Source organism: Antechinus flavipes, chromosome 3 (genome assembly GCF_016432865.1).
Source record: "Antechinus flavipes isolate AdamAnt ecotype Samford, QLD, Australia chromosome 3, AdamAnt_v2, whole genome shotgun sequence".
Lineage (NCBI taxonomy): Eukaryota > Metazoa > Chordata > Mammalia > Dasyuromorphia > Dasyuridae > Antechinus > Antechinus flavipes.
The window spans coordinates 568792634-568819681 of record NC_067400.1 but is presented as its reverse complement, the minus strand read 5'-3'; the positions used below and the strand labels follow the sequence as shown (position 1 = coordinate 568819681).

The following is a 27048-nucleotide window of genomic DNA, read 5'->3' as shown; positions in this document are numbered from 1 at the left end:
TGAGATAAACTAAGGCACAAAGTTCTGAACATTATCTCTTTACTAAGAAAGCATAAATTTATTAATAAATACAGCCAAAGGATACCTAAGTTAATCCAGAGATATTAAATGAAGGTTGATAGTCTTTTTTTTATAACAATAAGATAATCTCAATCAACATAGGTATCATTTTCTGACTGGTTATCAATGTCATAGTCAGAATGGAGATTAAATCATTTGGACCTCCATTTCAGAACCCCTCTTAAGCAAGACATGATTCAAATCACAAGCAAAAGTTACCAGGAAATAATCTTCAAATGATGAAGAGTTGCTACAATTGTTTAAATTGATGAGATTTGACCTTTAGGTTAACTGAGTTTTTCTAAAAAGTGAGTGATGGGTGGAATTATAAAATTGGAGATAATTACAAGACAAAAACGTGATTTTCAGTAAAGTTTCTTTGGGATTGAATGGTATGTGAAGTTTACACAGAGAAGGAACTATGAAAGAGAATATTAAATCCAGTTTGACTAAGCCTCAAAATAGTATTAAAATCAAATTTCAACTTTGCATTCCTCTATACCATGCTATTGCATAGGTTAAGTCACACTTCCTCTCCTCACATGATCCAGGGGGAAATTGACTAGTTCCAGCAAGAGTTTTACAGGTTGTTCTATTAATAAATCATTATTCTAATGTGGTTGCCTATGTATTTATAATCTCTGATTATTGATCATTTTTCTCTTTTATTATTGGCTGCGCTACACAACTATGTACTCAAATGACATGGCTCATTGAATTAAAGGGCATCATTTAGTTTCCCATGAGTTTTCTTTCTCTTCCCTTGAAAAATTGTGGAGTGCTAATACCCAGTTCAGTTGTTCCCTCTACTCCCATTTATTCTTTCTAATTTATCCCAGGAGATGAAAATGAATGTTATATTTTCCCTTCTTGATGCTTGTCATTCTATGGCACAAGCTTAGGTTAAATGTATTTTCTTTTGGGGAGGTTTCTTCATCTTTGTCAAGAGGGTCCCCTGTATTTCCATGTTCAAAGAATAGCAGCATTATGAGGATCAACTTTTCTTCCAGTGTCACCTTGATTCAAAGCTCTGACTGTTTCAGTAGAGGTCAGTTAGTTTAGAAGTTCAATTTTCACAGAATTTAGAGCTTGGATCCTTATGAATAATCTAATTAAATTTCATGTTTTACAGACACAATCCAGAAAAGTTGTAAGTCTCAGAAGCTGTTAATTTAATAGTTAGGACAGAAAAAAGACACTGAAGTTAGCTAACTGTCACCCAGAGCCTTCTGGGGACTGCAAACTGTAATGAATCCTACTAAGAGATTGGATTCAGTGACCTTCTTTACCTGCCACTAAAGAATTCTATGAAAGTCCCTTCTGTCCTCAATACTCTATCAGCTCTGCACCCGCACCATAAATACCACTTTCAATGGTTTTACACGACCTGTGATGACTATCACTATTCCTTCTGAGCTGTGAGGGAGATAAAGATTTCCTAGCAGAGATAATTGGGTAGGGAAAAAGAAAAAGAATGAAAGAAGTAGAAATGTTTCTATCAGCTTGAGTGGCTATAGTCATGTGAGCATAGGACAATGTGACTGATTACTCTCACTTCAAAGTCACATATATTAATGTTACAGTAAGCTATGTTACTTATCTCAGTCATTGGGTCCAAGAGAGAGAAATTAAAAGAGCAAATTGATCTGAAGGATGGGAGTACTAATTGTAGCAATTACTGTTACAAGAGTTGTTTATTCATCCTTAAGACCTTAGGAAACCACACATTTCACAAAAATAAACTTGCTTTCCTATAAAAAAGTGAAAAGATAAGAAGTGGCTAATCTTCATAGATGGTGGGAAATGAAATTAGGAGGCAAGGAATTGGGACTGGGAGATGGGTGTGAGGAATGAGGAAGATTGAAGGAACTGATTGAAATCGTTGGAGTTTTGAGTGCCATCTAGTGGCCAGAGTGGAAGACTTCAGGCTGCTGAAAGGACAATGTTGAGCCAGTCCCTATAAGGAGGGAACAGTTTGAGTATATTTATAGGTATTACATCCTGAATGCCACTAGAGAGCTCAGTGGATAGAGTGCTAGGCCTGGAATTAGGAAGACCTGAGTTCAGATTTAACCTCAGGCACTCTTTAGCTGTGAGACAATAAACAAGTCACTTAACCCTTTTTGCCTCAGTTTCCTCATCTGTAAAATGAGCTGCAGAAGGAGATGACAAACCACTCCAGTAACTTTGAAAAAGGAAACTTCAAGTTATATCAGAAAGAGTTGGATACCACTGAAAAATGACTAAATAATTAGACTCCAAATCCTTTTAATGGATTTTAACCTATGTGACAACTGTCACATTGTATGTATAAAGGAGACAGCATGAATTGAACCAACCAACAAACATGGACTAGTTAATACATATTTATTATGTCAAATGCAATTAGGTGAAGCACTGTTATCATGGGAGAAAATAAATATTAGTATTTGAGGCATCTTTTTTTTAGAGAAGAGAGCAGAAATTTGAGGATATGAATATATTATCATTTATTTTTTTCTTAGAGGCCTGAATGTATCTTAGAAAATAAAAATTGAAAGGCACCTTTGAGATCACCTCTTCCCTTGAGTTTAGTGCTGAGGATCTGAAGCCCAGAAAAAAGTCTGTAGTCATATAGTTAACAAGTCATAGTTCTGGGAAGGATACACATTTTTCTGAATGCAAATTCACTGCTCTATGCAGTCATCAAAAATGGGTTAAATTTATTCCAACCTGGTCACCCCTTCTCTTTTCCAGCTCAGCTCCAATTTTTAACTATCAGAGATTACTTTTTGTCATGATATATGACTGGACAGGCATCTTGCTATGACTTAGGAAGCAGCAAAAATTCCCAGCATTTTCTGTTCCCCATCTTCCCTCCCTAAATAGTTCCTTTACTGTCTTGTCCAGCTGCCTGAAAGTTCCATTGAGAAAATCTCTTCCTGGAGTTTAATGCACTGGGTCCAGAAGGTGTCTGTGAAAATAAATCTTGAGTTACATAGAAGTAAAAAGACATTTACCCAGCCATCTTCAATATATATATATATTTTACAATATTTGGATTTTAAATCAGTTTGCTGTTACCCAATAAGGCATAAGGCTCTAAGGGGCAGGGGATTGGGGCTAGGAGAAGTTTATGGGAAGAACATGGGAATTAGTTGCAGGGAAAGTGAGGGAAAGGTCTCATGAGAGCTCTGGAAGTCAAGCCAGAGTAATTTTTTACTCTATCTCTACAGGAACTCCTTGTGACCCCCAACCTCTAGCAGTGTGGATATATGTGGGAACAGGCAGATTACTAGGTTAAAGACTTTGCCTAGAGACCCAGGAGGAAGGAATAGCTTTTGGTCAAAGCTCCAGGAATAGCTCCTTCCCATCTTCACCACAACTGTTTGAGGAAGTTTGGACAGACTCAACTTTCCCTTTTGGAAGGCCTCAAAGCCCAGGGAAGGGGTAGCTAGAAAGCCCTCTATTAGATTCCCATTCTCTGATGCACTTCTACTCACTGTAGCTCAGAAGGAATGGTGATAGTCATCACAGGTCGTGTAAAACCATTGAAAGTGGTATTTATGGTGCGGGTATAGGCCCCCATGTCTTCAAAGACCAACCAGTCACCCACGTGAAGTTCAGGCAGCATGATTTCTGTTGGACCCAGACGGTCAAAGGCATCACACGTGGGACCCCACAGTGTGGAAGGATAAAGACATGGTTTGCAATTGAACTTCTGTATCAGATGGGAAGTAAAGAATTTGCATTCAGCTAAATAAAATCTCTCCTGTCTCATACCATCCCCATTTCTTATTCCCTAGCATTCTTTTAGTCTTAGATCTTGCACATCTCTATAAAATGTCTTCCCTCTCTTTTCCCTGATGAATTCCTTCTCACTTTCTCTGTTGGATTTTCACTTTAAAACTCTCCTCAAAGACCACCCCCACTAGCATCTCTGCTTTAATTTCCAACACACTACAACACTAATCTCCTCATAAATTTATCAGGTAATATTGCCTAGTCTAATTATTTTTTAAAAACTTACCACCATATCAAAGTTTGAGTTTCATAGCAGCAGTGTCTTTGTTCTTACTGAAATTTTACTTCTCCCTTGATATAATGAGCATACTTTAATCCTGAACAGGGCATGCTTACTGAAGGTTCAACAAATGAATGAATCAGAAGTGGGGGTATGCCAATTCAAAAGCACTATAGCTGGGTAAATTGGAGCTAGGTACATTGTGAATGCCACAATGCATTCCATATTATATGGTTTATATTTCCTATACTTCTTTTAATAATTTGTATTAAGTTTATACTCATTGTTTAGAATTTCATAACTGTAAAAATTTGTAAATATTTTGCTCTATGTTCCTAAATTGCTAAGATCTCTACTTCAAAAACTATCCTATATCTATGGTTAAAGCATTTGATTTAGAGTCAGAAAGACCCAGTTTTAATTTTGTCTCAGGCATTTACCAGTTGTTTAACACCGGGCAAGCTATTTGGTCTCTGTGAGCTTCAATTTGTAAAGCATAACCTTTGATAAATATCAGTACTTAATAAATAATCTCTGCCAGAGAACTTTATTTTTCCTCAGGTGTCTCAGTTAACTAACTAAAAAATCACTCTTTTGTAGGGCAATTGCTGCTAAATGCACATAAAAAATAATAAGCAGGTAAATTTGATCCATTCCCTTGTTTCAAATATTTCAATGGCCTCTCCCAAGAAAACTTAATTGGCAGTGACTAAGCAAGGTTGGCAGCAAGGATCTAGAGGTACCAGCTATATTCAGGTCATCTTGGAAGCCATTAGATAATTGTTACACTTTCCTTCATCCCCAATTCAGGGGTGAGTTGTGAGTAGAAGATAGGGGAAGATGATCAAAATTATATCTGAGGATCCACACTGATCTGGAAATCTTATGGAACTTACTCTTTAATGACCAAATTCTTTAGGAAATATAGCCTCTACTGACTTGCTCTGTTCCAAGAAGTTCCATGTAGCTTAACCTATTTTATCTCCAGAACTGTCAAAATCAGCTCTTGCTTCCTTGCCTCTCTTACCTTCACTACACGAGGTATCCTTGTTTCTTTCTCCCTCAGCATAAGGGCAAAAGAGTTGTAAAAACCATCGTTGACATAGTACATCAGTTTCCTGCCACCTTCTAAGAAAAGAAAAAAACTTAGTCAGGAGGATGTTTGAAGCTGGTGAGGCTTGCGATTCTCTGTTATGATTGCCTCAAGGTTCTCTTTCCTTCTAGACTTTTTTCATTTTCCAGATAGATTGTGGGTTCTCTAACAGTGGAGTTCTGCAAGTAAAGGCTGCGGAAATGTGCATAAAACAAACACTGAGAACCTTCCTTATACAGAGCTTGGTGCTAGACACTGGGGGAATACAACATTTGCATAAGACAATCCTTTCTATCATATGTAATCAGCCTGGAAAGATGACTGAATTAAGATTGGAAAGGATTTTAAATCCTACACAGGAGAGTTTGTACTTTATCCTGAAGATAGTGAGAAACCACTGGAGATTCTTGAGCAAGGAGGGACATCATTTCATAGATGACATTTTAGTCCTTCCTCCATGTCTTTGCATGAGTTGGCTACAATGTAATAACTATCATTCAAATCACTTCTACAACTTGGAATCCCTAGCTTCCTCCAAAGCATAACTCAGATACCATCTACTCCATGTAGTCTTTCAGGATCCATGAAGTTGGTAGTATTCTATCCATCTTGCAACTACTTTATGCAACTTTTTATATATTTTGTTTTTATTTATCTGCATGAAGTCCCTTCCCTACTCCTAACCCCAATAGAATATCAACTTCTTGAGGTGAGGGACTGTTTTGTTTCTGTCTTTGTATTATATGAGATACAATTTGCCTGGATGACAGGATAGATTAATTAGAAAGCAGTTATATGAAATAGACCTGGAAAAGTAAGGTAACATCTGCTTGGGAAGGTCGAGTACCAAGCATAGGAGTGTGAACTTCACTTGGAAGACAGGAGTGAATCGCTGAAAATGCTTGAGCAGAGCAGTAGCATGTTAAGATCTATGCTTAATTAAGCTGATTCTGGCATCCTACAAAGGACCAATTAGAAGAGGTAACAATATATTTGTATGGGATAAACATTGGTTCTATGATCAGAAGAACTAGGATTAAATCCCACTTTTAACATGTAACATGTAACAATGTAACTATGGGCAAAGCTTCCATGGCCCTCAGCATCCTCATCTGTAAAATGAAAGGGTTGAAATAGATGTCTTCAGGTCAATTCCAGTTCTATCTATGAACTGATATGCTTAGCTGGGAAAGAGTGAAGAGTGAACTGAAATATTTGGGCAGATGATAGTGAGAGTCTATGTCAAGAAGGTGGTCACAGGAAATAAAAGGAGTATTCAAAGATGGACTTGGCAGGACTTAAATAACTGCATGCGAGAAAAGAGGAAGGATCAGAGAAAAATCAAGCATCCTAAAATCAAAAATTTTTTTTTGAAAAATCAAAATCCTAAAAAAATGATCCTGAGCTATCATGGCAACTGTGCTAAACAGAAATTGGGATGCGAGAAGGAAAAGGAGGTGTTTTACTCAGATAGGGGCTAGATTATCCAACTAGGAGTTCTATTCCTCTGAAATTAATTGTATGATGCTATGACTGGAGCCTCCAAAGACCATGAGTTGGTTGGGGAAGTTTTTCCAGTCTAATGTGACCTGCACAATAGTCTGGCACACCTTTTCCCATCACATTCTTCTTGCCAATGATATTGAGGACAGCAGTGCACATTTTACTGGCATAATAGCGACCAGGTTCAGCTATGATCTTCACTCCACTGCTTTCTGGAAAATATTGATCCAAGGCTCTATTGATCACAACTGCTAACTGTAAGAAAAAGAATGTTCTCTGTCAGTATAGACCTCGTACCTGGTCCGTAAGCCTCCATTCCCTTCCAGCCAAGCCAAGCCAATCATCCTGGAGCCACGTATATAATGACCCTCAGCATATTCCAGGAAAGTCTTATGCCTCATGCTCACTTGTCCCATGGGGATGCTCCTTGTGGCTTTGGATCTTGGCTGCTCACCTCTTCAAATGTAGGTACAAAATTGTTCTGGCCTGGGAAGCCTCCTCCAATATCCAGGAATCCCATTGGGTGCCCCATCTGGAGGCCCAGGTCAAACACACGTCGGGCATTTGCAATGGCCTGGTGGAAGCTCTCTGGTGTCTGGCAGCCAGAACCCACATGGAAACTGAGTGGAGTCAAGCATTGTTAGCACTGAGCAAATGCACAGGTGCACTCATGAAGGCACATGGGTACATGTGTTCTTGTTCACTCATAAACACAGAAAGGTTCTCACATAGACACAGATACATATATATGGGGAAACACTCAGAGACATAAACATAAACTTTAGAGATGGTTTTCTGTTTGCAAAGCCCTTTATGGTTTACAAATCCTCACTAAACCTCCCTGAGGAAAACAAGGCAGAGATCGTTGCCTATCATTGAGAGAGTAGAAACTGAGACCCAGAGAAAGGAAGAGGTTTTCCCAGTGTGAAAGGTCAAGATCACTGACACCATAAGTCAATAGTACAGTCCACGTTTGAACCCAGATCTCCTGGCTCCTTGTCTAGGCCTTTTCCCTTTCCAGCAGCCAGGGTGAAGTAGGAGTCCCTAAAGTCAGACTCACGCGCTTCCAACCACAGTCACTCCCAAGTCCTTGGCAATGCTCAGCAGATGGCCACACTTGTCCAGGGGAGCCCCAAACTTGGCACTCAAGGGGAACATGCTCTCACTGTCCTCGGTCCAGATTCTGAGAACCATCCTGCCAAGGATAACAGCCCACATTTCTCTCATGCCTTAATAAGGTTCACTAAGATAAGTAGTGCAGATATTGTCATCCCTACCTTTCTGTGTCCATAGGGGTGAAGTCATGTAACCCAAAGTCACATAACTGGTGTGAAAGACCCAATTTGAACTCAGGTCTGACTCCAATATTTGTGCTCTAATGCCTTGCTCTGCTTCGATAGCATTGGTAAGCCAATTCTGCCAAAGGGAGACCTGTGACTCCAAGAGTCTTGCCTAGACACTTAGATAGCAGATCTCTGCCTGTTCTCTATGTCTGTTCTGCCCTGGTGCTGTGGTTTTGTGAGTGATCTGAGAGATCCATCTGTCACTTGCTCCTGGATCTCTTTGATGTCCTGTGATCAGGCACTTATACTTTCTAATCTGAATATCATCTATAAATTTTATTCATTTATTTTTCCATTTATTATTACTTTTAATAATACCTATCATTAATATATAAATCCTAATGTTTGCAAAACACTATTCATATGTTATGTTGCTTGATCTTTACAACAATACCCGTAAGGTAAATGCTTTTATTATTCCCATTTTACACACAAACAAGCTGAAATTACTTAGGAAGCTCTTTCTCTGCCTTGTTAGCTCTCTCCTGTTTTTTAGGCCTATCTGGACTCATGGTTCAGGTCATCTCTGTCCACCCTATGATACCACTAACCTATGATGCTAGTGTCTCCCAGATTTCTTCTGCCACCCTTACCTGGCAGTGGGATGAAACTTGGCAACTTTGGCAAGCTCTTCTTCACAGTCAAAAGTCATCAGCTGGACCCCATGGCTGGCAGCATATTGGAGATAAGAGATCTGCTTACAGGTATTGGCGTAGATGATGCGGGAGGGATTAATTCCCATCTTCAGAACCTGCTCCAGCTCCCCCTATGGCCGTACAGCAGAGGTTATCTCTCTAGGGGTTATGCCTTTCTCACATTCTCTATCTGGGGGGTTTCATTAGAACTCACTGGAGCCCATCCCTATCCCAAGATCCCAAGAGCCCTCGAAAGCCCAGAGGAAAAGAACTGGGGACAGCGACAAGCTTCTAGATATTTCCACTCTATTCAAAAACCACTAATCCTTTTGAAGAAATTTTGAAGTCTTAGAGGAAGGGGATAGATAGATATAATGTCCCCTGGATGAGAGCTCCCAAGAAGTTTTTGATGGAGTCAGGAGAAGGAAAGGAGAAGTGGCCAAAATGTTCTCAGTTACTACACACACACACACACACACACACACACACACACACACACACGTATACTCCTTCTCTTGTGGCCTCCTCTTTAAGTTTTTCAATCTTTCCTATACTGTACCCTGGAGAGAGTTACTGGCGATGTTACCAAAGGGAAAAAAGAAGGAAAGATGTGTTCTCCTTGATCTGTAAGCATGTTGCTCATCTTCTGGTTTCCTTTCAACCCCATGGACCCACAGCCTCAATTCTTTTATAGTTGTCCTTTGCCCCTAACTACTTTATGCAATCCAGAAAAGCTCAGTCTTTCAAAGAAACTTTTCCTTCTGGCCCTCCTGAATCTTCTACCTTCCCATCATTCACTCCTCCCCCCTTCAGACCTATATGGATATGGGGCCTCCTTGAAGCTCACCCGACTTGCACAGTCAAAGCCAACGCCCAGATTGGCCAGCACCTGCAACACACTGGGGCTATTGTTGCACTTCACAGCAAAGAAGGGGATCACACGGGGCAAGGTCTTTAGGAATATCTGGTGTTGCTCAGCCAGAACGCCCAGGTCAGCCACCATGAAGGCATCTCTCTCATCCTGTGGGGGAAAAGGTAAGGGAGGATCATCTCTGAGAGGACAAGGAAGACCTTTCCTGATTCTAGTTATTGTGTAATCTGTATTCTGCTTACTCCAAATCTTAACTAATTAAAGTTGTTCCATGAAGTTGTGGAAAAGGAACCATTGACACTCAAATATGGTATGACTAAAGGAGACCTGGCCAGGGAATCAGGATATTGTACTTCAAATTGAAGTTCTGACTCTTTTTAACTATATGAACTTCATTAAGTTATTTAATTTCTCAGAGCTTCACTTTCTTCATCTTGCAAATTAAATATAGTACCACTTGTACTTCCAAAGTGGAAGACACTTATGGCCATTAAATTTTATCCTATTTGATTAATCCCAGTATTTTAGTGTATAAATATCCTTTTGAATCCTGAATTTGTCCTCTAATGGTTTTAGCTATCCCTTTTAGCTTATTGCTATCTGCAAATTTGTTATACCTAACATCAAGCCTTTATCCCATCATTGATAAAAATCATAAACAGCACAGGTTCATGAACATGTCTTTAAAGCACTGAACTGATGGCTAGCCAAGAAAAAATCTCTTGGACCCTGTTCATTAGTATTCTTTGGATCCAGCCATTCAAACATTTTTTGAATCCATCTAATTGTACAATCATCTATGTTGTATCTCCTAATTTTTTCCACCAAAAATAGTATGAGATTTTTGATCCAATGCTTCACTAAAATTTGGGTAAGCAATATCTTCATAATTTCTCTGATTTACTAATCTATTACTTATCTAAAAAAGAAATTAAGTTAGCATGACAAACCTAAGATCATTCTTGTGTACAGAAATGAAATGAATGGATTAGCTCTGAATTCAAACCTTCAAATAACATCACCATTGCATCTACCTGGACTAGTCATTCTATCTCTCCTTCAATCCCTCTTTTTCTTCCAACATAATTTCAAAATCATCCCAAAATAATTTTTGTTCTTCTTTCTTTACCACTCTCAGCTCATCATGAGTTTTATCAGAATTCCTGCTCATTTTTACAGAACCAAGTCATTTCTTTGTATTCCTCTGCTAATCCTTGCCCTCTCTTTCAGTTAGTTGATGCAGAGAATAGAGTTTTGGATCTGTATCAGGATGATCTGGGTACAAATCCAGTCTCAGATACTAGGTGCATGACCTTGAGAGTATTACTTAGTCATTTCTGCCTTAATTTCTTCATCTTGTAAAACAGGGCTAACAATAGCACCTACCTAATAGGACTGTGAGAATCAAATGAAATAGTATTTGGAAAGTTCTTTGCATACATTAAAATGTTATATAAATGCTGTTATTATTAATATTGTCATCTTTATCTATCAGCTTCTGGGAATTTTAGTGTACTCTCCTCAGGCCATGAGGACTTTGAATTCTCTAATCAGCTCTTGAGAACCCTTGTATCTTTTTCTTCTAAGAATATTAGGTTATCCCATCAAATTCTGGGAGCTCTGAGGTCTCCCCCTATACTCACACAAGCATCATTATCCGATGTTTTCCTCACCTCTTGTTCAATATTCCTCTCTGTCAGCACTAATCCCTTTGGACTAGGCAGTGGGAAAACTACCAGGTAAGTAAGGACATAGCCAAAGATAGTTATTTTTTTTCTTGACTACACATGTTTGTGAGTCAAGAAAAAAAAATAACTATCTTTGGCTATGTCCTTGTTTTGGCTTTGGCTTGTTTACTTGTTTGTTTACTTTCTCAATGTGGGATTATAGATGAGATGAAAGGGAGAGAAGCTGGATTTTCATTTGAAAATAGAATAGAATTTTTAAAAAAGAAAATAGAATTTCTTAGCAGAGTGGGATCTTAAAATAGAATGTTGGATTTGGGAAAGATAGACAATGTTAGAGCTGAAAGTGCCCTTAGAAGACAGAATATGAGAACTCAGGGGCATTTTGAACATAAAACATAGAATGTCTATGCTTGGAGGGATACTAGAAAGTAGAATATAAGAGGTCTTCAGGAAATAACCCTTGAAACACAGACTTTCAAAGCTGCAAGGTACCTTATAATATAGAACATTACAGATAAGAGAGAACTTAACACAACACTATTAGAAGAAACATCTTAGAACACAATGTCAGCTGGTAGGATTCATAGAATTTTCATCAACCCCTTTATTTGATCACTTTAGAAACTAAGCTAATTTGTCCAATGTTACATAAAGACTCATCGAGGGAGAAAGACTCTAGTTATCATCTTTCTTCTCCATTATCAGATGACAAATAGCTTCAATCCTTCCAGAACTGAGTCCCTCTTTCCCTGACTTCCTAACATCCTCAGAACCAGTGCATCAATTTCTCTTACCGAGTCTGATAGTTCCTGGATTTTTTCCTGGATAAGCTTCCAAGCAGAGGCTCCTGGTTCAAGGCAGATCACCTGATCTTGTAGTTTTCTAGGTTTCCAATTCCATCACAACTTTGAATGCATGATTCTGATCCCTCAGAGGGGATTTGAAGACAGGTTCTGGAAAGAGATAACTGTGAATTGTCTGTTTTCTGGCTCATCCTAATACCCCATCTCACTTCATGCTCCTGTAAACTGGCACTCAAGTTCAGTTTGTTCCCTTTTTTTGGAAACAATCTTCTCCAATGGACTATAGAATTTAGAGATGAGAAAAACTTCATGAAACATCTACTCTGATCTCTTATTTGGCCAACGAGGAGCCAAGACAAAGAATGCTGAAGATTTGGGCACTTTCTTTGTCCTCCCTGGCAATGGGACAGCCCTTTTTTTTTCAAAGACCCTTTTATATACATGGAAGTAAACTAGAAGAATCCCACAATCCCATCTTCTGAGTCACCTCATGTCTCCCTTTGGTCCTAGGGAATCAAAATACTGCCTTCAATCCTAGAGGACCTGGACCTTTTTAGATTCTGGGAATTGAGAGATCACTATCTCTCAACCCCTACGAGTTTTAGTATACTCTCCCTGACTCCTAAGGACTTTGACTTCTCTACCATTAGCTCTCAAAAACCCTTCTGTATCTTCTGAGAGCACTAGGGTTACCCCATCATCCTTTAGAAGTCACACAGTCACCCCAGACCCATGCAAATATTGTTATCCCATGCTGTCCTCACCTCTTAGCCAACATTCCTCTGTAGAAGTGCTGGTCCCTTCGGACGAGAAAGTGATGAAATTGCTTCAGGTGGAAGAAAGTGTTTTCAGAAGGAAAGAATAAAATCCAGACAAGGCTAGTGCTTCCAGGCTGTGAATGAGCAGTGAGAGGAGACTATATATAAGGAACCATGCTTCAAACCTGCCCCACCTAGCAGTAATCTGTCTTTCCCTCTTGTCTTTTACATCTCAACACCCTTCCTCCCCCCTCCCCAACATCAATCACACACCTTCCTAGATTCCCCAAAGGAGAGTCACTCTGTAAAGGTCTCTTCTACTCCAATCCAGGGTGAGGCCTGAGTGTGACACCTTCACACACTTCTTTGAAGACAAATCCCAGAATGGCAGGCAATGATAGGGCAGATCAAAGGGTCTTGGTTGCTGATCTGTGCTGTGGCTGAGACCCTCCATCTGGCTTACCTGGACATAGTCTACATTGGGCTGCACCTTTCACCCAAGTGAGACTGATCTTTCCTGAAGTCCTTCCAAGCTTTCTAAAGCTGGAAAATCGTTTCATTCCATCTTTTAATAGATTCTACCAATCTAGAATCTGTTCAAAGGGTTGATTTAAAGTTGTTTCCAAAGGAAACAAGGGAAAGCTTAATCAACTTCCTGGCTTCTCTATAGTGTTCTCCACTAAATTATATGTTCTCTGAGAGCAGATTTCTTGGGGAGCTTCTGGAGGCAGCCTTGGTTTCAGTTCTGTTTAATCATCACCTCAAATGCAGCCAGGAGTTAAAGTCCAAATCCTTTATTGTTTCTTCCAAAATCTTTTCTCCTTCACTTGGGACTCGGCTAGTTTTCTGGAGGCCTTCTGGATGTTGGTTTCAGTGTTCTCCACAGGACAGTCTGCCACTTTCTCTGTCTTCCTTCATTCTGCCCGACTTGTGAATCTCCTCAACTTGTGAATCTCCCAACTGAATCCTGGCTCTGAATCTCCCGAAGTGCCCACCCGGCACAAAGGTGGAAGTTGGAATGAATCTGACTCGGTCTCCGAGAGAGTGGGCTTATGGGCTTCTCTGACTTGTGAATCTCCTGGATTAAATCTTGACTTGTGAATTTCCCAGAGCCTATCCTGGTTGAGGCTCCTAGCTTATATATGCTCTCTTAAAGGTGTGAAAGATGTGAACTCTAATAAGTTCTAAGTATATTAGTGAACTAGAGAACTATTAAGTACCATGCTAAATTAGATAATTATTGTCTCTATCAATTCCAGTGACTTAGCACCTTGTAAGAATCATAACACTTCTCTCTGCCATTTCTGCTCTGCACCATTACTGATATTTCAGTTTGCATTGTTGTATTAGTGAGATATCATTTTCCTAGTTTTTCCTTACTTTAATTTGCTTCAGTTCATTTAAGTCTTCCTATATTCCTCTATATTCATCATATTTATTAGTTCTCACAGCATAGTACAATTCCATTACATTCATGTACCACAATTGTTTATTTATCTACACTGTATGTAGTCATTGCATATATTGTTTTTGTGGTACTGATTATTTGTGTGTCAATTTATGCAGATTTCCTATGTTTCTCTCAATTTCTCATCTGCCATTTATTTCTGCATAATAATATTCCACAATTTACAGATCTTTTGTCTGGTTCCTTTTCTTCTATCCTACTGCCAAAATCCTAGCTGAATCTCTCAACTCTTCTAGCCTACACTTTTATATAACTTCTTAATTGACCTCCCTGCTTCCAGCTTCCTCCAATGCACACACTCTCCCCATGTTGTCAAAACAATCTTCCTAAGTATGCAGTTCCAGTTCTTTTTCAATCACCATTTTCCATAAAGTAGAAATTTTAAAGAAATGGAAAATTGTATTCGCTGTCTTCTATAATTTGTAAGGTATATTGGCTAGAGGATAGGGAACAAATAAAGATATACATAACTCAGTCCCAGTTCCTCAGGGTTTTCACATTCTAGTAGGGAAATGGGACATACACACATACTTCTCAAATAGAAATATTCATTTACTCTGATGATCAAATTCCAGGAAAATAGGACTTCAAGTAAGAAGTTATAAGGAGCAATTTTTTTCTTAGCAACAAAATGACACATAAGAGATAGATCTAAGAAGTTAAAATTTGGACTATAAAAGCTTAAAATTAGAATTTACAAAGACCAGAGTTTTTAACAGGAATTCTTGAAAAGTGCACAGCCCCAGGCTGGACAGGACTGATTTGTATTGATAATTGCTATATTGAGAGGGGTTGGGCTATGCTGGGCTAGTTGTGATCTTGTCAGTTCAAATTATGTGGTGGTGGGTGAGGCTGCTTGGAAACATTAAAAATATTAGGTGCGGAAAGTTGTTAGTTCAAGATATTGACTCACCAAGAAGGAGGGGCATTTTACAGCTTCTTGTCCTACCTATATTTCAAAGGAACACTCTCTACAATATTTCAGATAATTGCTATCTAGTCTTCTCTTGAAACTTCCAGTGAGAGAAAGCCATGTATCCTAAAGTTTCTCATTTTGCCTTTGGACAACTCAGATTGTCAGACAGTTTTATTTATATCTTGCTAACATCAGCTTCTCTATAAATCTTCCCCTAATCCTACCTTTTGGTACCAAGTAGTGCAAGAATAATCCTTCCACTTGGGATCTTTTCATATTCCTGAAGACAGCTATCATTTATCAAGAAAGCCTTCTTTTCCCTGGATTTATTATTCCCAGGTTCTTTTTTTTTTTAATTTGCATGCAGTATTTTTATTTTGGACATGACAAGAAAGCTATTTTAGAATAAAGTCATTTAAAGCAAGCAGCTGTATTCAAAGAATAGGAGAAGTTGTATAACATATTGATACAACTCAGCACACAGCATTTTGGGCCAATTGACATGGTAAAGTGCATATTAACATTATATTAAATACAATATTACTATAAGAAATACTTTCTTGGGGAAAATACTGTAACTAGGTCTAAAATATAACATATTTCCAATCTGATTAATCTTTTTGTGATTATACAAGCATTACTTTTTAATTTTTATTTTCCTAAGTTACATGTAAAACAACATTTTTGGCTATAAATTTACATTCATATTTTACACATTTCCTTATGAATCATGTTAGGAGAAAAAAATCAGAAGAAAAGGAAAAAAAGTGAGACAAGAAAAAAAAGTGAACATAGTATATGTTGATATACATTCAGTCTCCATAGTTCACTCTCTGGGTGCAGATGGCATTTTCCATCCAAAGTTTATTTAGATTGCCTTGGATCATTGAAACATTGAGAAGAACCTAGTTTATCATAGTTGATCACTACATAATCTTGCTATTGCTGTATATAAGGTTTCCTTATTTCTGCTTGTTTCACTCAGCATCAGTTCATGTAAATCTTTCCAGGCCTTTCTAAAATCAGCTTGTTAATCATTTTTAAATAGAATTATAATGTTCCATTATTTTCATATACCATAACTTATTCAGCCATTCACCAATTGATGGGCATTTACTCATTTTTCCAATTCTTTATCACCACAAAAAGAGCTGCTACAAACATTTTTACATGAGCCCTTTTTCCTTTTTTATGATTTCTTTGGGATATAGAGCCTGTAGTGGGCTGCTGGATTATAGAGTATGCACACCATTATAATCTTTTGGATATAGTTCTAAATTGCTCTCCAGAATGGCTGGGTTATTTCGCAACCCCACCAACAATGCATTAATGTCTCAGTTTTCCCACATCCCTTCCAACATTTATCATTTTATTTTCCTGAATTCTTAGCCAATCTGAGAGGTGTCGTACCTCTGGTACCTCAGAGTTTGTTTTAATTTTCATTTCTCTAATCAATAGTGATTTAGAACATTTTTTTTTCATATGACTAGATAGATTTAATTTCTTTATCTGAAAATTGTTCATATCCTTTCAGCAGTTATCATTTGGGGAATGACTTGTATTCTTTTAAGTTTCACTCAGTTCTTTATATATTTTAGAAATGAGGCCTTTAGCAGAAACACTGACTATTTAAAAATTTCCCCAGATTTCAGCTTCCCTTTCCCAATTTCTGCATAGGTTTTGCTTGTGCAAAATCTTTTAAATTTAATACAGTTTTCCATTTTGCTTTTCTTAATGTTCTCTAGTTCTTCTTTGACTATAAATTTCTCCCTTCTCCAAAGATCTTATATTCCTTGCTCTCCTAATTTCGTATAATATCACCCTTTATGCCTAAATATGTACCCATTTTGTCCCTATTTTGGTATGGGGCTATGAAATGTAGTTCTATGCTGAGTTTCTGACATATTATTTTATCATTTTCCCAGAAATTTTTGTGAAATAGTGAGTTCTTATCCCAGAAGCTGGAGTTTGAGGATTTATCAAACAATAGATTTCTATAGTCATTAATTATTATGTCATGTGTATCTAACTTATCACATGGATCCACCACTCTATTTCTTAGCCAATAGCAGATGATTTGATGATTTCTGCTTTATAATAGAGATTTGGTAATAATAATAGGTCTGGTACTGCTAAGCCATGGTTCTTTGCATTTTTTTCATTAATTACCTTGATATTCTTGAACTTTTATTTTTCCAGATGAATTTTATTATTATTTTTCTAGTTCTGAAAAAAAAATTTTTGGCAGTTTAGTATGGCACTGAATAAGTAGACTAATTTAGGCAGAATTGCTATTTTTATTACATTAGTTTAGGCCTTCCATGAGCAACTGATAGTTTTCCAGTTATTTAAATCTGACTGTACTTGTGGGAAAAGAATTTTATAATTGTGTTCATATAGTTCCTGGGTTTGTCTTGGCATGTAGACACCCAAATATTTTATTTTAGTTACAGTTATTTAAATGGAATTTCTCTTTCTATCTATTCCTCCTGGACTTTGTTAGCAACATATAGAAATGCTAGTGATTTGTGTGGGTTTATTTTATATCTTACAACTTTACTAAAGTTGTTAATTGTTTCTAATAATTTTTTGTTGAGTCTGCAGGATTCTCTAAGTATACCATCATATCATCTGCAAAAGTGAAAGTTTTATCTTCCCATAGCCTATTCTAATTCCTTTAATTTCTTTTTCTTTTCTTATTGCTAAAGCTAAGCTGTGATGTTCTCTTCTTTTTCTATAATATATGATTGTTCTCTGGGAGCAGATTTCTTGGGGAGGTTTTCTGGAGGCAGCCTTAGTTTCAGTTCAGATCAATAATCATCTCAAATACAGCAGGAGTTAAAACCCAATCTTTTATTGTCTCTTCCAAAATAGCCTAGTAAGCTTTCCTTGGTTCCGACACTAGTCTGCCAGCTTTTGCCTCCAGCTCTCTCTGAATCTTGATTCTACTCCTCCGAATCCTTCATTCTGTCCAACTGCAATCTCTAGTTCAACTCCACCTCCTGGCAATCTTCCAAACTGACTGACTGAAGCTCTAATTGCTTCTTATATATGATCTCTTAAAAGTATGAACCCAAAAGTTGACTCCTCTTCTGAGAGTGGGATTATGGGAAGTGTGAAGTCACAAAGTTACAGTACATGTGAATTCTCAAAGGTGTAAACTCAAGCATTGTTTCTATCAATTCCAGTGAGTTATCACTAGAATTCTAACACTAACCCTTCTAGTACAATATTGAATAATACTACTGATAATAGGCATTCTTGTTTCACTCCTGCTCTTATTGAGAATGCATCTAACTTTTCCCCATTACAAATAATGCTTGCTAATGATTTTAAATACATGTTGCTTATCATTTTAAGGAAAAATCCACATATTCCCATGCTCTCTAGTGTTTTTTAGTAGAAATAGTTGCTGTATTTTTCAAAAGCTCTTTCTACATCTATTGAGATTATCATTTGATTTTTGTTAGTTTTGTTATTGGTATGGTCGATTATGCTCATAGTTTTCCTCATATTTAATAGTTCTGTATTCCTGGTATAAATCTCACTTGGTCATAGTGTGTTATCCTGCTGATAAGTTGTTATAATCTTTTTGCTAATATTTAAAATTTTTTTCATCAGTATTCATTAGAACGATTAATCTATAATTGTTGTTGTCTATTTTGGCTTTTTCCAGTTCAAGTATAAGCACCATATTTGTGTCATACAAGGAATTTGACAAGATTCCTCCTTTGGCTATTTTTCTAAATAGTTTGCATAATGTTGGAATTAATTGTTCTTTAAATGTTTGGTAAAATTCACTTATAAATTTAGCTGGCAAAGTAGATTTTTTTCTTAAAGAATTCATTGATGGCGTGTTCAATTTCTTCTTCTAAAATGGGGTTACTTAAATAATTTGTTTCCTCTTTCATCAATCTGGGCACTTAATATTAAAAAAAATTCATCCATTTTACTTAAATTATCATATTTATTGGCATACAATTGTTATTCCCTCTTTGAACCAAAACTGATGAGATTAAACTTCAGACAATGCTCTTCTCCTTCTCTTCTTTTTCTTTATTGTAATAGGTCTTTTATGCCTCTTCATATAATCTAATTTATCACATTTTGCTTCCCTTTTCCTCTTCTCCCAGTACACTGCTTTTTCCATTTCTTAATGTCTTTTTCTTTAGTATCATCACATCATATTCAATTTATACCCACATTCTCAGCCTATATATGCTCTCTCTAACTGCCCTAATAAAACTTGCAATTCTCAAGAGTTACAAGTATAATTTTCTCATCAGAGGGATATAAACAGTTTAACCTTTAGATAATTTTTTTTTCTTCCCTGTTTATCTTTCTGGGGCAGCTAGATGGTGCAGTGAATAGATCAGCAGCCCTAAAGTCAGGAGAACATGAATTCAAATCTGGCTTCAAACACTTATCATGTCCTAGTTGTGTGACCTTGTGTAAATCACTTAACCCCAACTGCCTGGCATAAAAAGAAATTCTTGTTTACCTTTCTATGTTTCTTTTTAGTCCTGTGTCTGTAAAGATCACATTTTAGGTTTAGTTCTGTTTTTTTTTTTTCAATAGAAATGATTGAAAGTCCCCTAATTCATCAAAGATCCATCTTCTCCCCAAAAAGATCATGCTCAGTCTCTCTGGGTAGTTGATTCTTGGTTGTAATCCCAGGCCCTTTGCCTTCCAGAATATGGTATTTTAAGCTCCCCAATCCTTTATTGTAGAAGATGCCAAATCCTGGGTAATCCTGGCAGTGGCTCCTCAATATCAATACTTAAATTTTTTTTTCTGGCAGTCTGCAGTACTTTTTACTTGAGATTATAGTTCTGGAGTTATACTATATATACTGGTATATCTGGAGATATACTGGAATCAGTATATCAGGGTAGTTTTCCTTGATGATCTCTTGAAGAATGCTATCCAGACCCTTGTTTTTGGTCATGGCTTTCAGGTAGACCAATAATTTTTACATTGTCTCTCTTGGATTGACTTTTCAGATCAGCTACTTGTCCAATGAAGTATTTTATATTGTCTTCCTTTTTTCATTCTTTTTAGTTTCTTTGACTGATTCTTGATACCTCAATAAATTGTTTCCATCTATCCAGTGCTAGTTTTTAATGTATGATTTTCTTCAGTTAATTTTTGTATCTTTTCCCCCATTTGATTAATTCTACTTTTCATGTTGTTTTCTTCATTAGATTCTTTTTACATTTGGCAAGTTTTTAAAAGGTATTTATTTTCTTTAGTCAATTATTGTCTTTTCTTTTCCAAGCTGTTAACTCTCTCTTGCACACCTCTCCTTTATTTTCCCATTTTTTCTCCTAACTCTCTTATTTGACTTTTAAAATCCTTTATGAGAGCACTTCCAAGAAGTTCTTTGGGCTTGAAACCAATTCATATCACCTTTTGAGGTCTCACATATGACCATTTTATCCTCTTCTGAGTTGATGTTTTGGTCTTCCCTGTTACCATAGTAGCTTTCTATAGTTAAGGTTCTTTTCTGTTTCTTGTTCATTTTCTTTTTTCTTATTTTGTGATTTTTTTTTTAAAGTTTTGCTTAGGGATATAGGAGGCTTTGTCCCAAGCTTCTTGTACAGTTTTGAGCCTTATCTTTGAGTACAGGAGCCCCTTGTGTTTGTTATATTGCTCATAGCAGAGGATAGCCTGACCTAGTTGCAACAACAGGTGGGTTTCCTGTTTCCCAGCCTGGCGATTTGCCTTCTGTAAAGGGACTGGAGACTGCCCCACTGGTCTGCTTTATTACTAAGCCAGGACTGAGAGCCTTGGTTGCTGTTCTGCTGTGAACACTGGCTTTCCCAGACATTGTCTGAGCTGGGTTGAATTCACCCTAGTGAAACTAACTTTTCTTGAAGTCTTTCCAACCTAGCTTGATCTGGAGAATAGTTCCATTCCTTTTCTTCATAGGCTTTGTCATTCCAGACTCTAGTTAGAGGCTTGGTTTAATGTAGTTTTCTTTTTTTTTTTTAATTGTAAGTTTAACGCATTTCAAATATATAAAATAAGTATATCAAAATGTACATTTGTAAACTTTTCATCTAAAGGTATTATCCATATAAATATAGACAGTAGTAAAAGTTTCAAAAGAATCATTATTGTTTAATAATAGCTAGTATCCAATGCAAAAAGATGATTCTTTAATTAAATCATTTAGTAAATGCAGAATCCGACACTTCAGCATACCAGTTTTATTAAAAATAACAAATCATTTTATGTGTTAATCACTATGCTACAATATGCCGTGAATTTACAATTTATGATTTTCCTTTGTTACTTCTACATGTACTGAAGTATACAGTTACAGGAGATACTTTTCATGCAATTTGAGGTTATCATTTTGAAAAACAAACAACTACTATTCTATATACTAATACTGCTAGTTTGGTTTAGCTTTGGTGGGCCATATGTTACTATGCTACTTATTTTGGCCATACAGTTGGTTAATAACAAGTATGTGCTTAATATGAAAATTTTACTCAAAACATATATATGTCATATACTTCATGAAAAATTAACTAGATATTGACAGGAACAAACTACATCAGTGTGACATGAGGAAAAACAATGTAAATATGGGGGTATAAACAGGAAAGACAAAGAAAAATCATAAAATGGTTATGACATTTTATGTTCAATATGATTTGTTTTATTATCATAAAATACTATCATACTGTAGTACATTTACTTATGATTAGATTACTTAGAGCTGATTTACTTGTGATAGTATATAATATATGATAGTATGATATATACTATCATAAGTAAATCAGCTCTATTTCCTCTGTGAAATTCTGGATACTTGATTAGTGATATCATTTAGTACACACAGACATTAAAGTATTCATGGCATGGCAATGGTTTTAAGTATATTTTTCTTGGATGTTTCCTGAACTCCTCCCTGAAGAAATTCAGCTAGAATAGAATACACGTTCTCATAATTAAAGATAATATCAAGTTCACATACATTGCCAAAATATGTATCAGTAGTTCAAGGTAACAGTGAATTATTTCCAGGGTAATTAGGTCATTGTCCTGATCTTCAATAGCACAGTAGAAATGTGGATTAGCATATCTTTTGTAGACAATCTCCAGATCTTTCCATTCTAAAAATCTGCACATTTGGGGTTTATGTGCTAAAATTCTTTGAACAAAGTCTCTTGTGATTTTCTTTTCTTTGTCTGATAGTGAGATATATCATTTCTGTGGGGTTTCCGCTATTAAAAAGCAACGTAAAATGCATTGTAACAACCAACTGGAGGAGAATGCCATTGCCATCCACACAACCTCCAAATGGAAGGCCCCTTCTGAGAGTCTCCCCAGTTTCTTTAACTAGTCATGTTATGGAGTGATCTCTTTTTCCCTAATCATCATCAAAACCCTCTTCCAGACTTGTTCTAATTTGTCACTAATCTTCCTAAGATGTGGTGCCTAATATTGATCATACTATTTCAGGTATAATCTGATCAGAACAGATTGACCAAGGAAAGACTCACACACAAGTTTCTATTTCAGATTAATATAATGTTTGATTTTTTTCTGCTTTATGATACTGTGAGTGGAATAATTAATAGAGAGCCAGCATGGGAATCAGGAAGACTGAGATTCAAGTCCAGCCTCAGACACATGATGGCTATTTGTCCCTAAGCAAGTTATTTGATTTCTCAATATTCCACATCACTCTTTAAGTCTATGAGTTTTAGAGAAAGTACTAACTTTCATTGTTAGAGGGAATTCTTCATTTTAATATTGATGAAATATTAATGAAATCAGATCCATTTGCTATCATATCATTGAGTCATGCTAAACTTCATGTGTACAATTATCAACTAATTCACTAGGATCAAATGAGATAATATTTTTAAAGTCTTTAGCATAACATTTGGTATCTAGGAGGTGCTTAGTAAATGCTTGTTGCCTTCCTTTCTCTACAGGTACCCCTCAGTTTTTCTTCACAAGAACTATTTCCCTTATTGAATAATTATGCAGTTTATTCTTGAACTCTAGTGTCAAATGTGGCTGTTACTTCCATTAAATTTCTTATCATCAATTTTTGTCATCTTTTGAACCCATTAAGGTAATTTTTCACATTGCTCCTCCTTGGGTGGTGCCAACATAAGTAAAATTAAGAACCAAAATTGACTCACAGATTTAGTACTGTCTGACAAATTATTGAAGAAACACTTTCATAAATTGGAAAAGGTAATGGAGATTATTTTGAAAAACTAAATGGCTAGAATATCAAGGGAAATTATGGGGAAAGTTTTTGAATAAAAGGAGACAGAATATTACTAGAGTTCAAATCATACCCTTTTTCTATACTGACAGGTTTTTTTCTTAATAGTATTTTATTTTTACAAATTTGTGTGAAGATAGTTTTCAACATTCATTTAAAAAAATAATTAAAACTTTTTATTTACAGAACCCATGAGTGGATAAATTTTTTAATAATATTATCCCTTGCACTCACTTCTGTTTCGACTTTTCCCCTTTCTCCCTCCACCCCTTTTCCGAGATGGCAAGCAGTCCTATACTTGTTAAATATGTCACAGTATATCCTAGATACAATATATGTGTGCAGAGCCGATCAGTTCTCTTGTTGCACAGGAAGAGTTGGATTCAGAAGGTAAAAATAACCTGGGAATAGAAACAAAAATGCAAACAGTTTGCATTTATTTCCCAGTGTTCTTTCTTTAGTGTAGCTGCTTCTGTCCATCATTGATTAATTGAAACTGAATTAGTTCTTCTCTTTGTCAAAGAAATCCACTTCCATCAGAATACATCCTCATACAGTATCATTTCACTCAGCATCAGTTCATGTAAGTCTCTCCAAGCCTCTCTGTATTCATCCTGTTGGTCATTTCTTACAGAACAATAATATTCCATAACATTCACATACCACAATTTACTCAACCATTCTCCAATTGATGGGCATCCACTCAGTTTCCAGTTTCTGGCCACTACAAACAGGGCTGCCACAAACATTTTGGCACGTACAGGTCCCTTTCCCTTCTTTAGTATCTCTCTGGGATATAAGCCCAGTAGTAACACTGCTGGATCAAAGGGTATGCACAGTTTGATAACTTTTTGGGCATAATTCCAGATTGCTCTCCTGAATGGTTGGATTCTCAACATTCATTTTTGCAAGACTTTGTGTTCCAAATGTTTCTCCCTCTCTCCTTTACCTCTCCCCTCCCCAAGACAGCAAGCAATTTAATATATGGTATACATTTGCAATCCTTTTAAATACATTTCATATTTGTCATGTTGTGCAAGAAAAATCAGACCAAAAGGGAAAAAAAACGCAAGAAAGAAAAAGCAAACAAACAAAAGTAAAAATACTATGTTTTGATCCACATTCAATCTCCATACTTCTCTTTCTGGATTCACATAGCATTTTCCATCCCAAGTTTATTGGATTTGTCTTAGATCATTGCATTGCTAAGAAGAACCATCCCAGTTGATCATCACATAATCTTGTTGTTACTACATACAATGTTCTCTTGGTTATGCTCATTAGTTCATGGAGGTCTTTCCAGGCTTTTCTGAAATCAACCTGCTCATCATTTCTTTTCAAACAATAACATTCCATTACCTTCATGTACCATAATGTATTCAGTCATTCCCAACTGATGAAAATCACTCGATTTCCAAATCCTTGCCTCTACAAAAAGAGCTGCTACAAACATTTTTTTTTGGCACATAAGAGTCTTTTCCCCTTGTTTATGATCTCTTTGATTGATTTTATGTTTTTTATTATTGATTTTATGATCTCTTTGATTATTTTAACCTTATTTTGGTATGTGTGAGATGTAGTTCTATGCTGAGTTTTTGACATATTATTTTTAATTTTCCCAATTTTTTTTTGTCAAAGAGTGACTTCTTATCCCAGAAGCTGGAGTCTTTGAGTTTGTCAAATGTTATATTACTATAGTCTTTGACTATTGTGTCTTATGAATGACTATTCCACTGATCGATTACTCTTATTTCTTAGGCAGTACTAAATGGTTTTAGTGATTGCCATTTTATAAGTTTTAGGTCTAGTATGTCACCTTTCATTTGTATTTTTTCATTAATCCCTTGAAATTCTTGACCTTTTGTTCTTCCAGATGAATTTTGTTATTATACATATATATGTATATACATATATACATATATATGAATATAAATATTTATAGCTCTATAAAGTATTTTTTGGTAACTTGATTAATAAGACACTGAATAAGTAATTAATTTAGATAGAATTGTCATTTTTATTTTTTATTTATTTATTTTTTAAAATAATTTTTTATTGATAGAATCCATGCCAGGGTAATTTTTTACAGCATTATCCCTTGCATTCACTTCTGTTCTGATTTTTTCCCTCCCTCCCTCCACCCTCTCCCCCAGATGGCAAACAGTCCTTTACATGTAAAATAGGTTACAGTATATCCTAGATACAATATATGCGTGCAGAACCGAACAGTTTTCTTGTTGCACAGGGAGAATTGAATTCAGAAAGTATAAATAACCCAGGAAGAAAAACAAAAATGCAAGCAGTTTATAGAATTGTCATTTTTTAATGCTCAAAGTATATAAACAGATGATTTTCAGATGAAATTGAAACTGTTTCTTGTCATATGAAAAGATGCTCTAAACCATTATTGATTTGAGAAATGCAAATTAAGACAACTCTGAGATACCATTTACATTCTCACTTTACTCACCTGTTTACTACTCTCACACTACTCGCCGCTCAGATTGGCTAAGATGACAGGAAAAGATAATGACAAATGTTGGAGGGGATGTAGGAAAATTGGGACACTAATACATTGTTGGTGGAATTGTGAATGGATCCAACCATTCTGGAGAGCAATTTGGAACTATGCCCAAAGAATTATCAAACTGTGCATACTCTTTGATCCAGCAGTGTTTCTACTGGGCTTATGTACCGGAGACATCTTAAAGGAGGGAAAGGGACCCACATATGCAAAAATGTTTGTAGCAGCCCTTTTTGTAATGACAAGAAACTGGAAATTGAATGGATGCCCATCAGTTGGAGAATGGCTGAATAAGTTATGGTATATGGATTTTTTTTTTTTTCTGAGGCAATTGGGGTTAAGTGACTTGCCTAGAGTCATAAACTAGGAAGTGTTGAATGTCTGAGATCAGACTTTTCTTATTGTTGTTTGCTTGTATTTTATTATCTTTCTATTTTTTTTCCTGTTTGATTTGATTTTTCTTGTGCAGCAAGGTAATTGTATAAATATGTATGCATATATTGGATTTAACAAAAAAGTGATATTCCAACCAAGGAAAAAAAGAATTGTCATTTTTATTATATTAGCTCAGCCAACCCATGCATAATTGATATTTTTCCATTTGTTTAGGTATAATTTTATTTGAGCAAAAAGGATTTTGTATTTGTGGTCATACAGTTCCTGGATTTGTGTTGCAGGTAGACTTCCAAGTATTTTATATTGTGTAGTTTTTTTTTATTGGGATTTCTCTTTCTATCTCTTGCTGCTGGGCTTTGTTGGTAACATATAGAAATACTAATAATTTATATGGGTTTATTATATATCCTACAGCTTTGCTAAAGTTGTTAATTGTTTCTAGTAGTTTTTTAATTGATTCTCTAAGATTCTCCAAATATACCATCATATCATCGCAAAGAATGACAGTTTTGTTTCCTTATTGTCTACTCTTATTTATTCAATGCCTTTTTTCTTCTTTTATTGTTGAAGCTAAGATTTCTAGTTCAAAATTGAGTTAATAGTGGTGATAATGGACATCTTTGTTTCACCATGATCTTATTGAAAAAGCTTTTGTTTTACCTCTATTACCTATAATAGTTGCTGATGATTTTAGATAGATACTACCTATTATTTTAAGGAAAACTCCATT

The 27048-nt window shown here is 36.1% G+C and overlaps 1 protein-coding gene across 1 annotated transcript in view; it reads right to left on the bottom strand.

Moving 5' to 3' along the window:
- LOC127557505 (antizyme inhibitor 2-like) overlaps positions 1-13228 on the bottom strand; it is a 49844-nt gene extending 36616 nt beyond the window's left edge. The window contains exons 1-9 of the mRNA XM_051990819.1: positions 13221-13228; positions 11991-12078; positions 9485-9658; positions 8596-8768; positions 7720-7854; positions 7114-7279; positions 6767-6914; positions 5091-5191; positions 3543-3760 (exon numbers count right to left, since the gene is read on the bottom strand). Of these exons, the coding sequence (XP_051846779.1) occupies positions 3543-3760; positions 5091-5191; positions 6767-6914; positions 7114-7279; positions 7720-7854; positions 8596-8768; positions 9485-9658; positions 11991-12078; positions 13221-13228 (1211 nt within the window). The remainder of the gene's footprint in view (positions 1-3542; positions 3761-5090; positions 5192-6766; positions 6915-7113; positions 7280-7719; positions 7855-8595; positions 8769-9484; positions 9659-11990; positions 12079-13220) is intronic.
- Positions 13229-27048: the final 13820 nt, after the last annotated feature.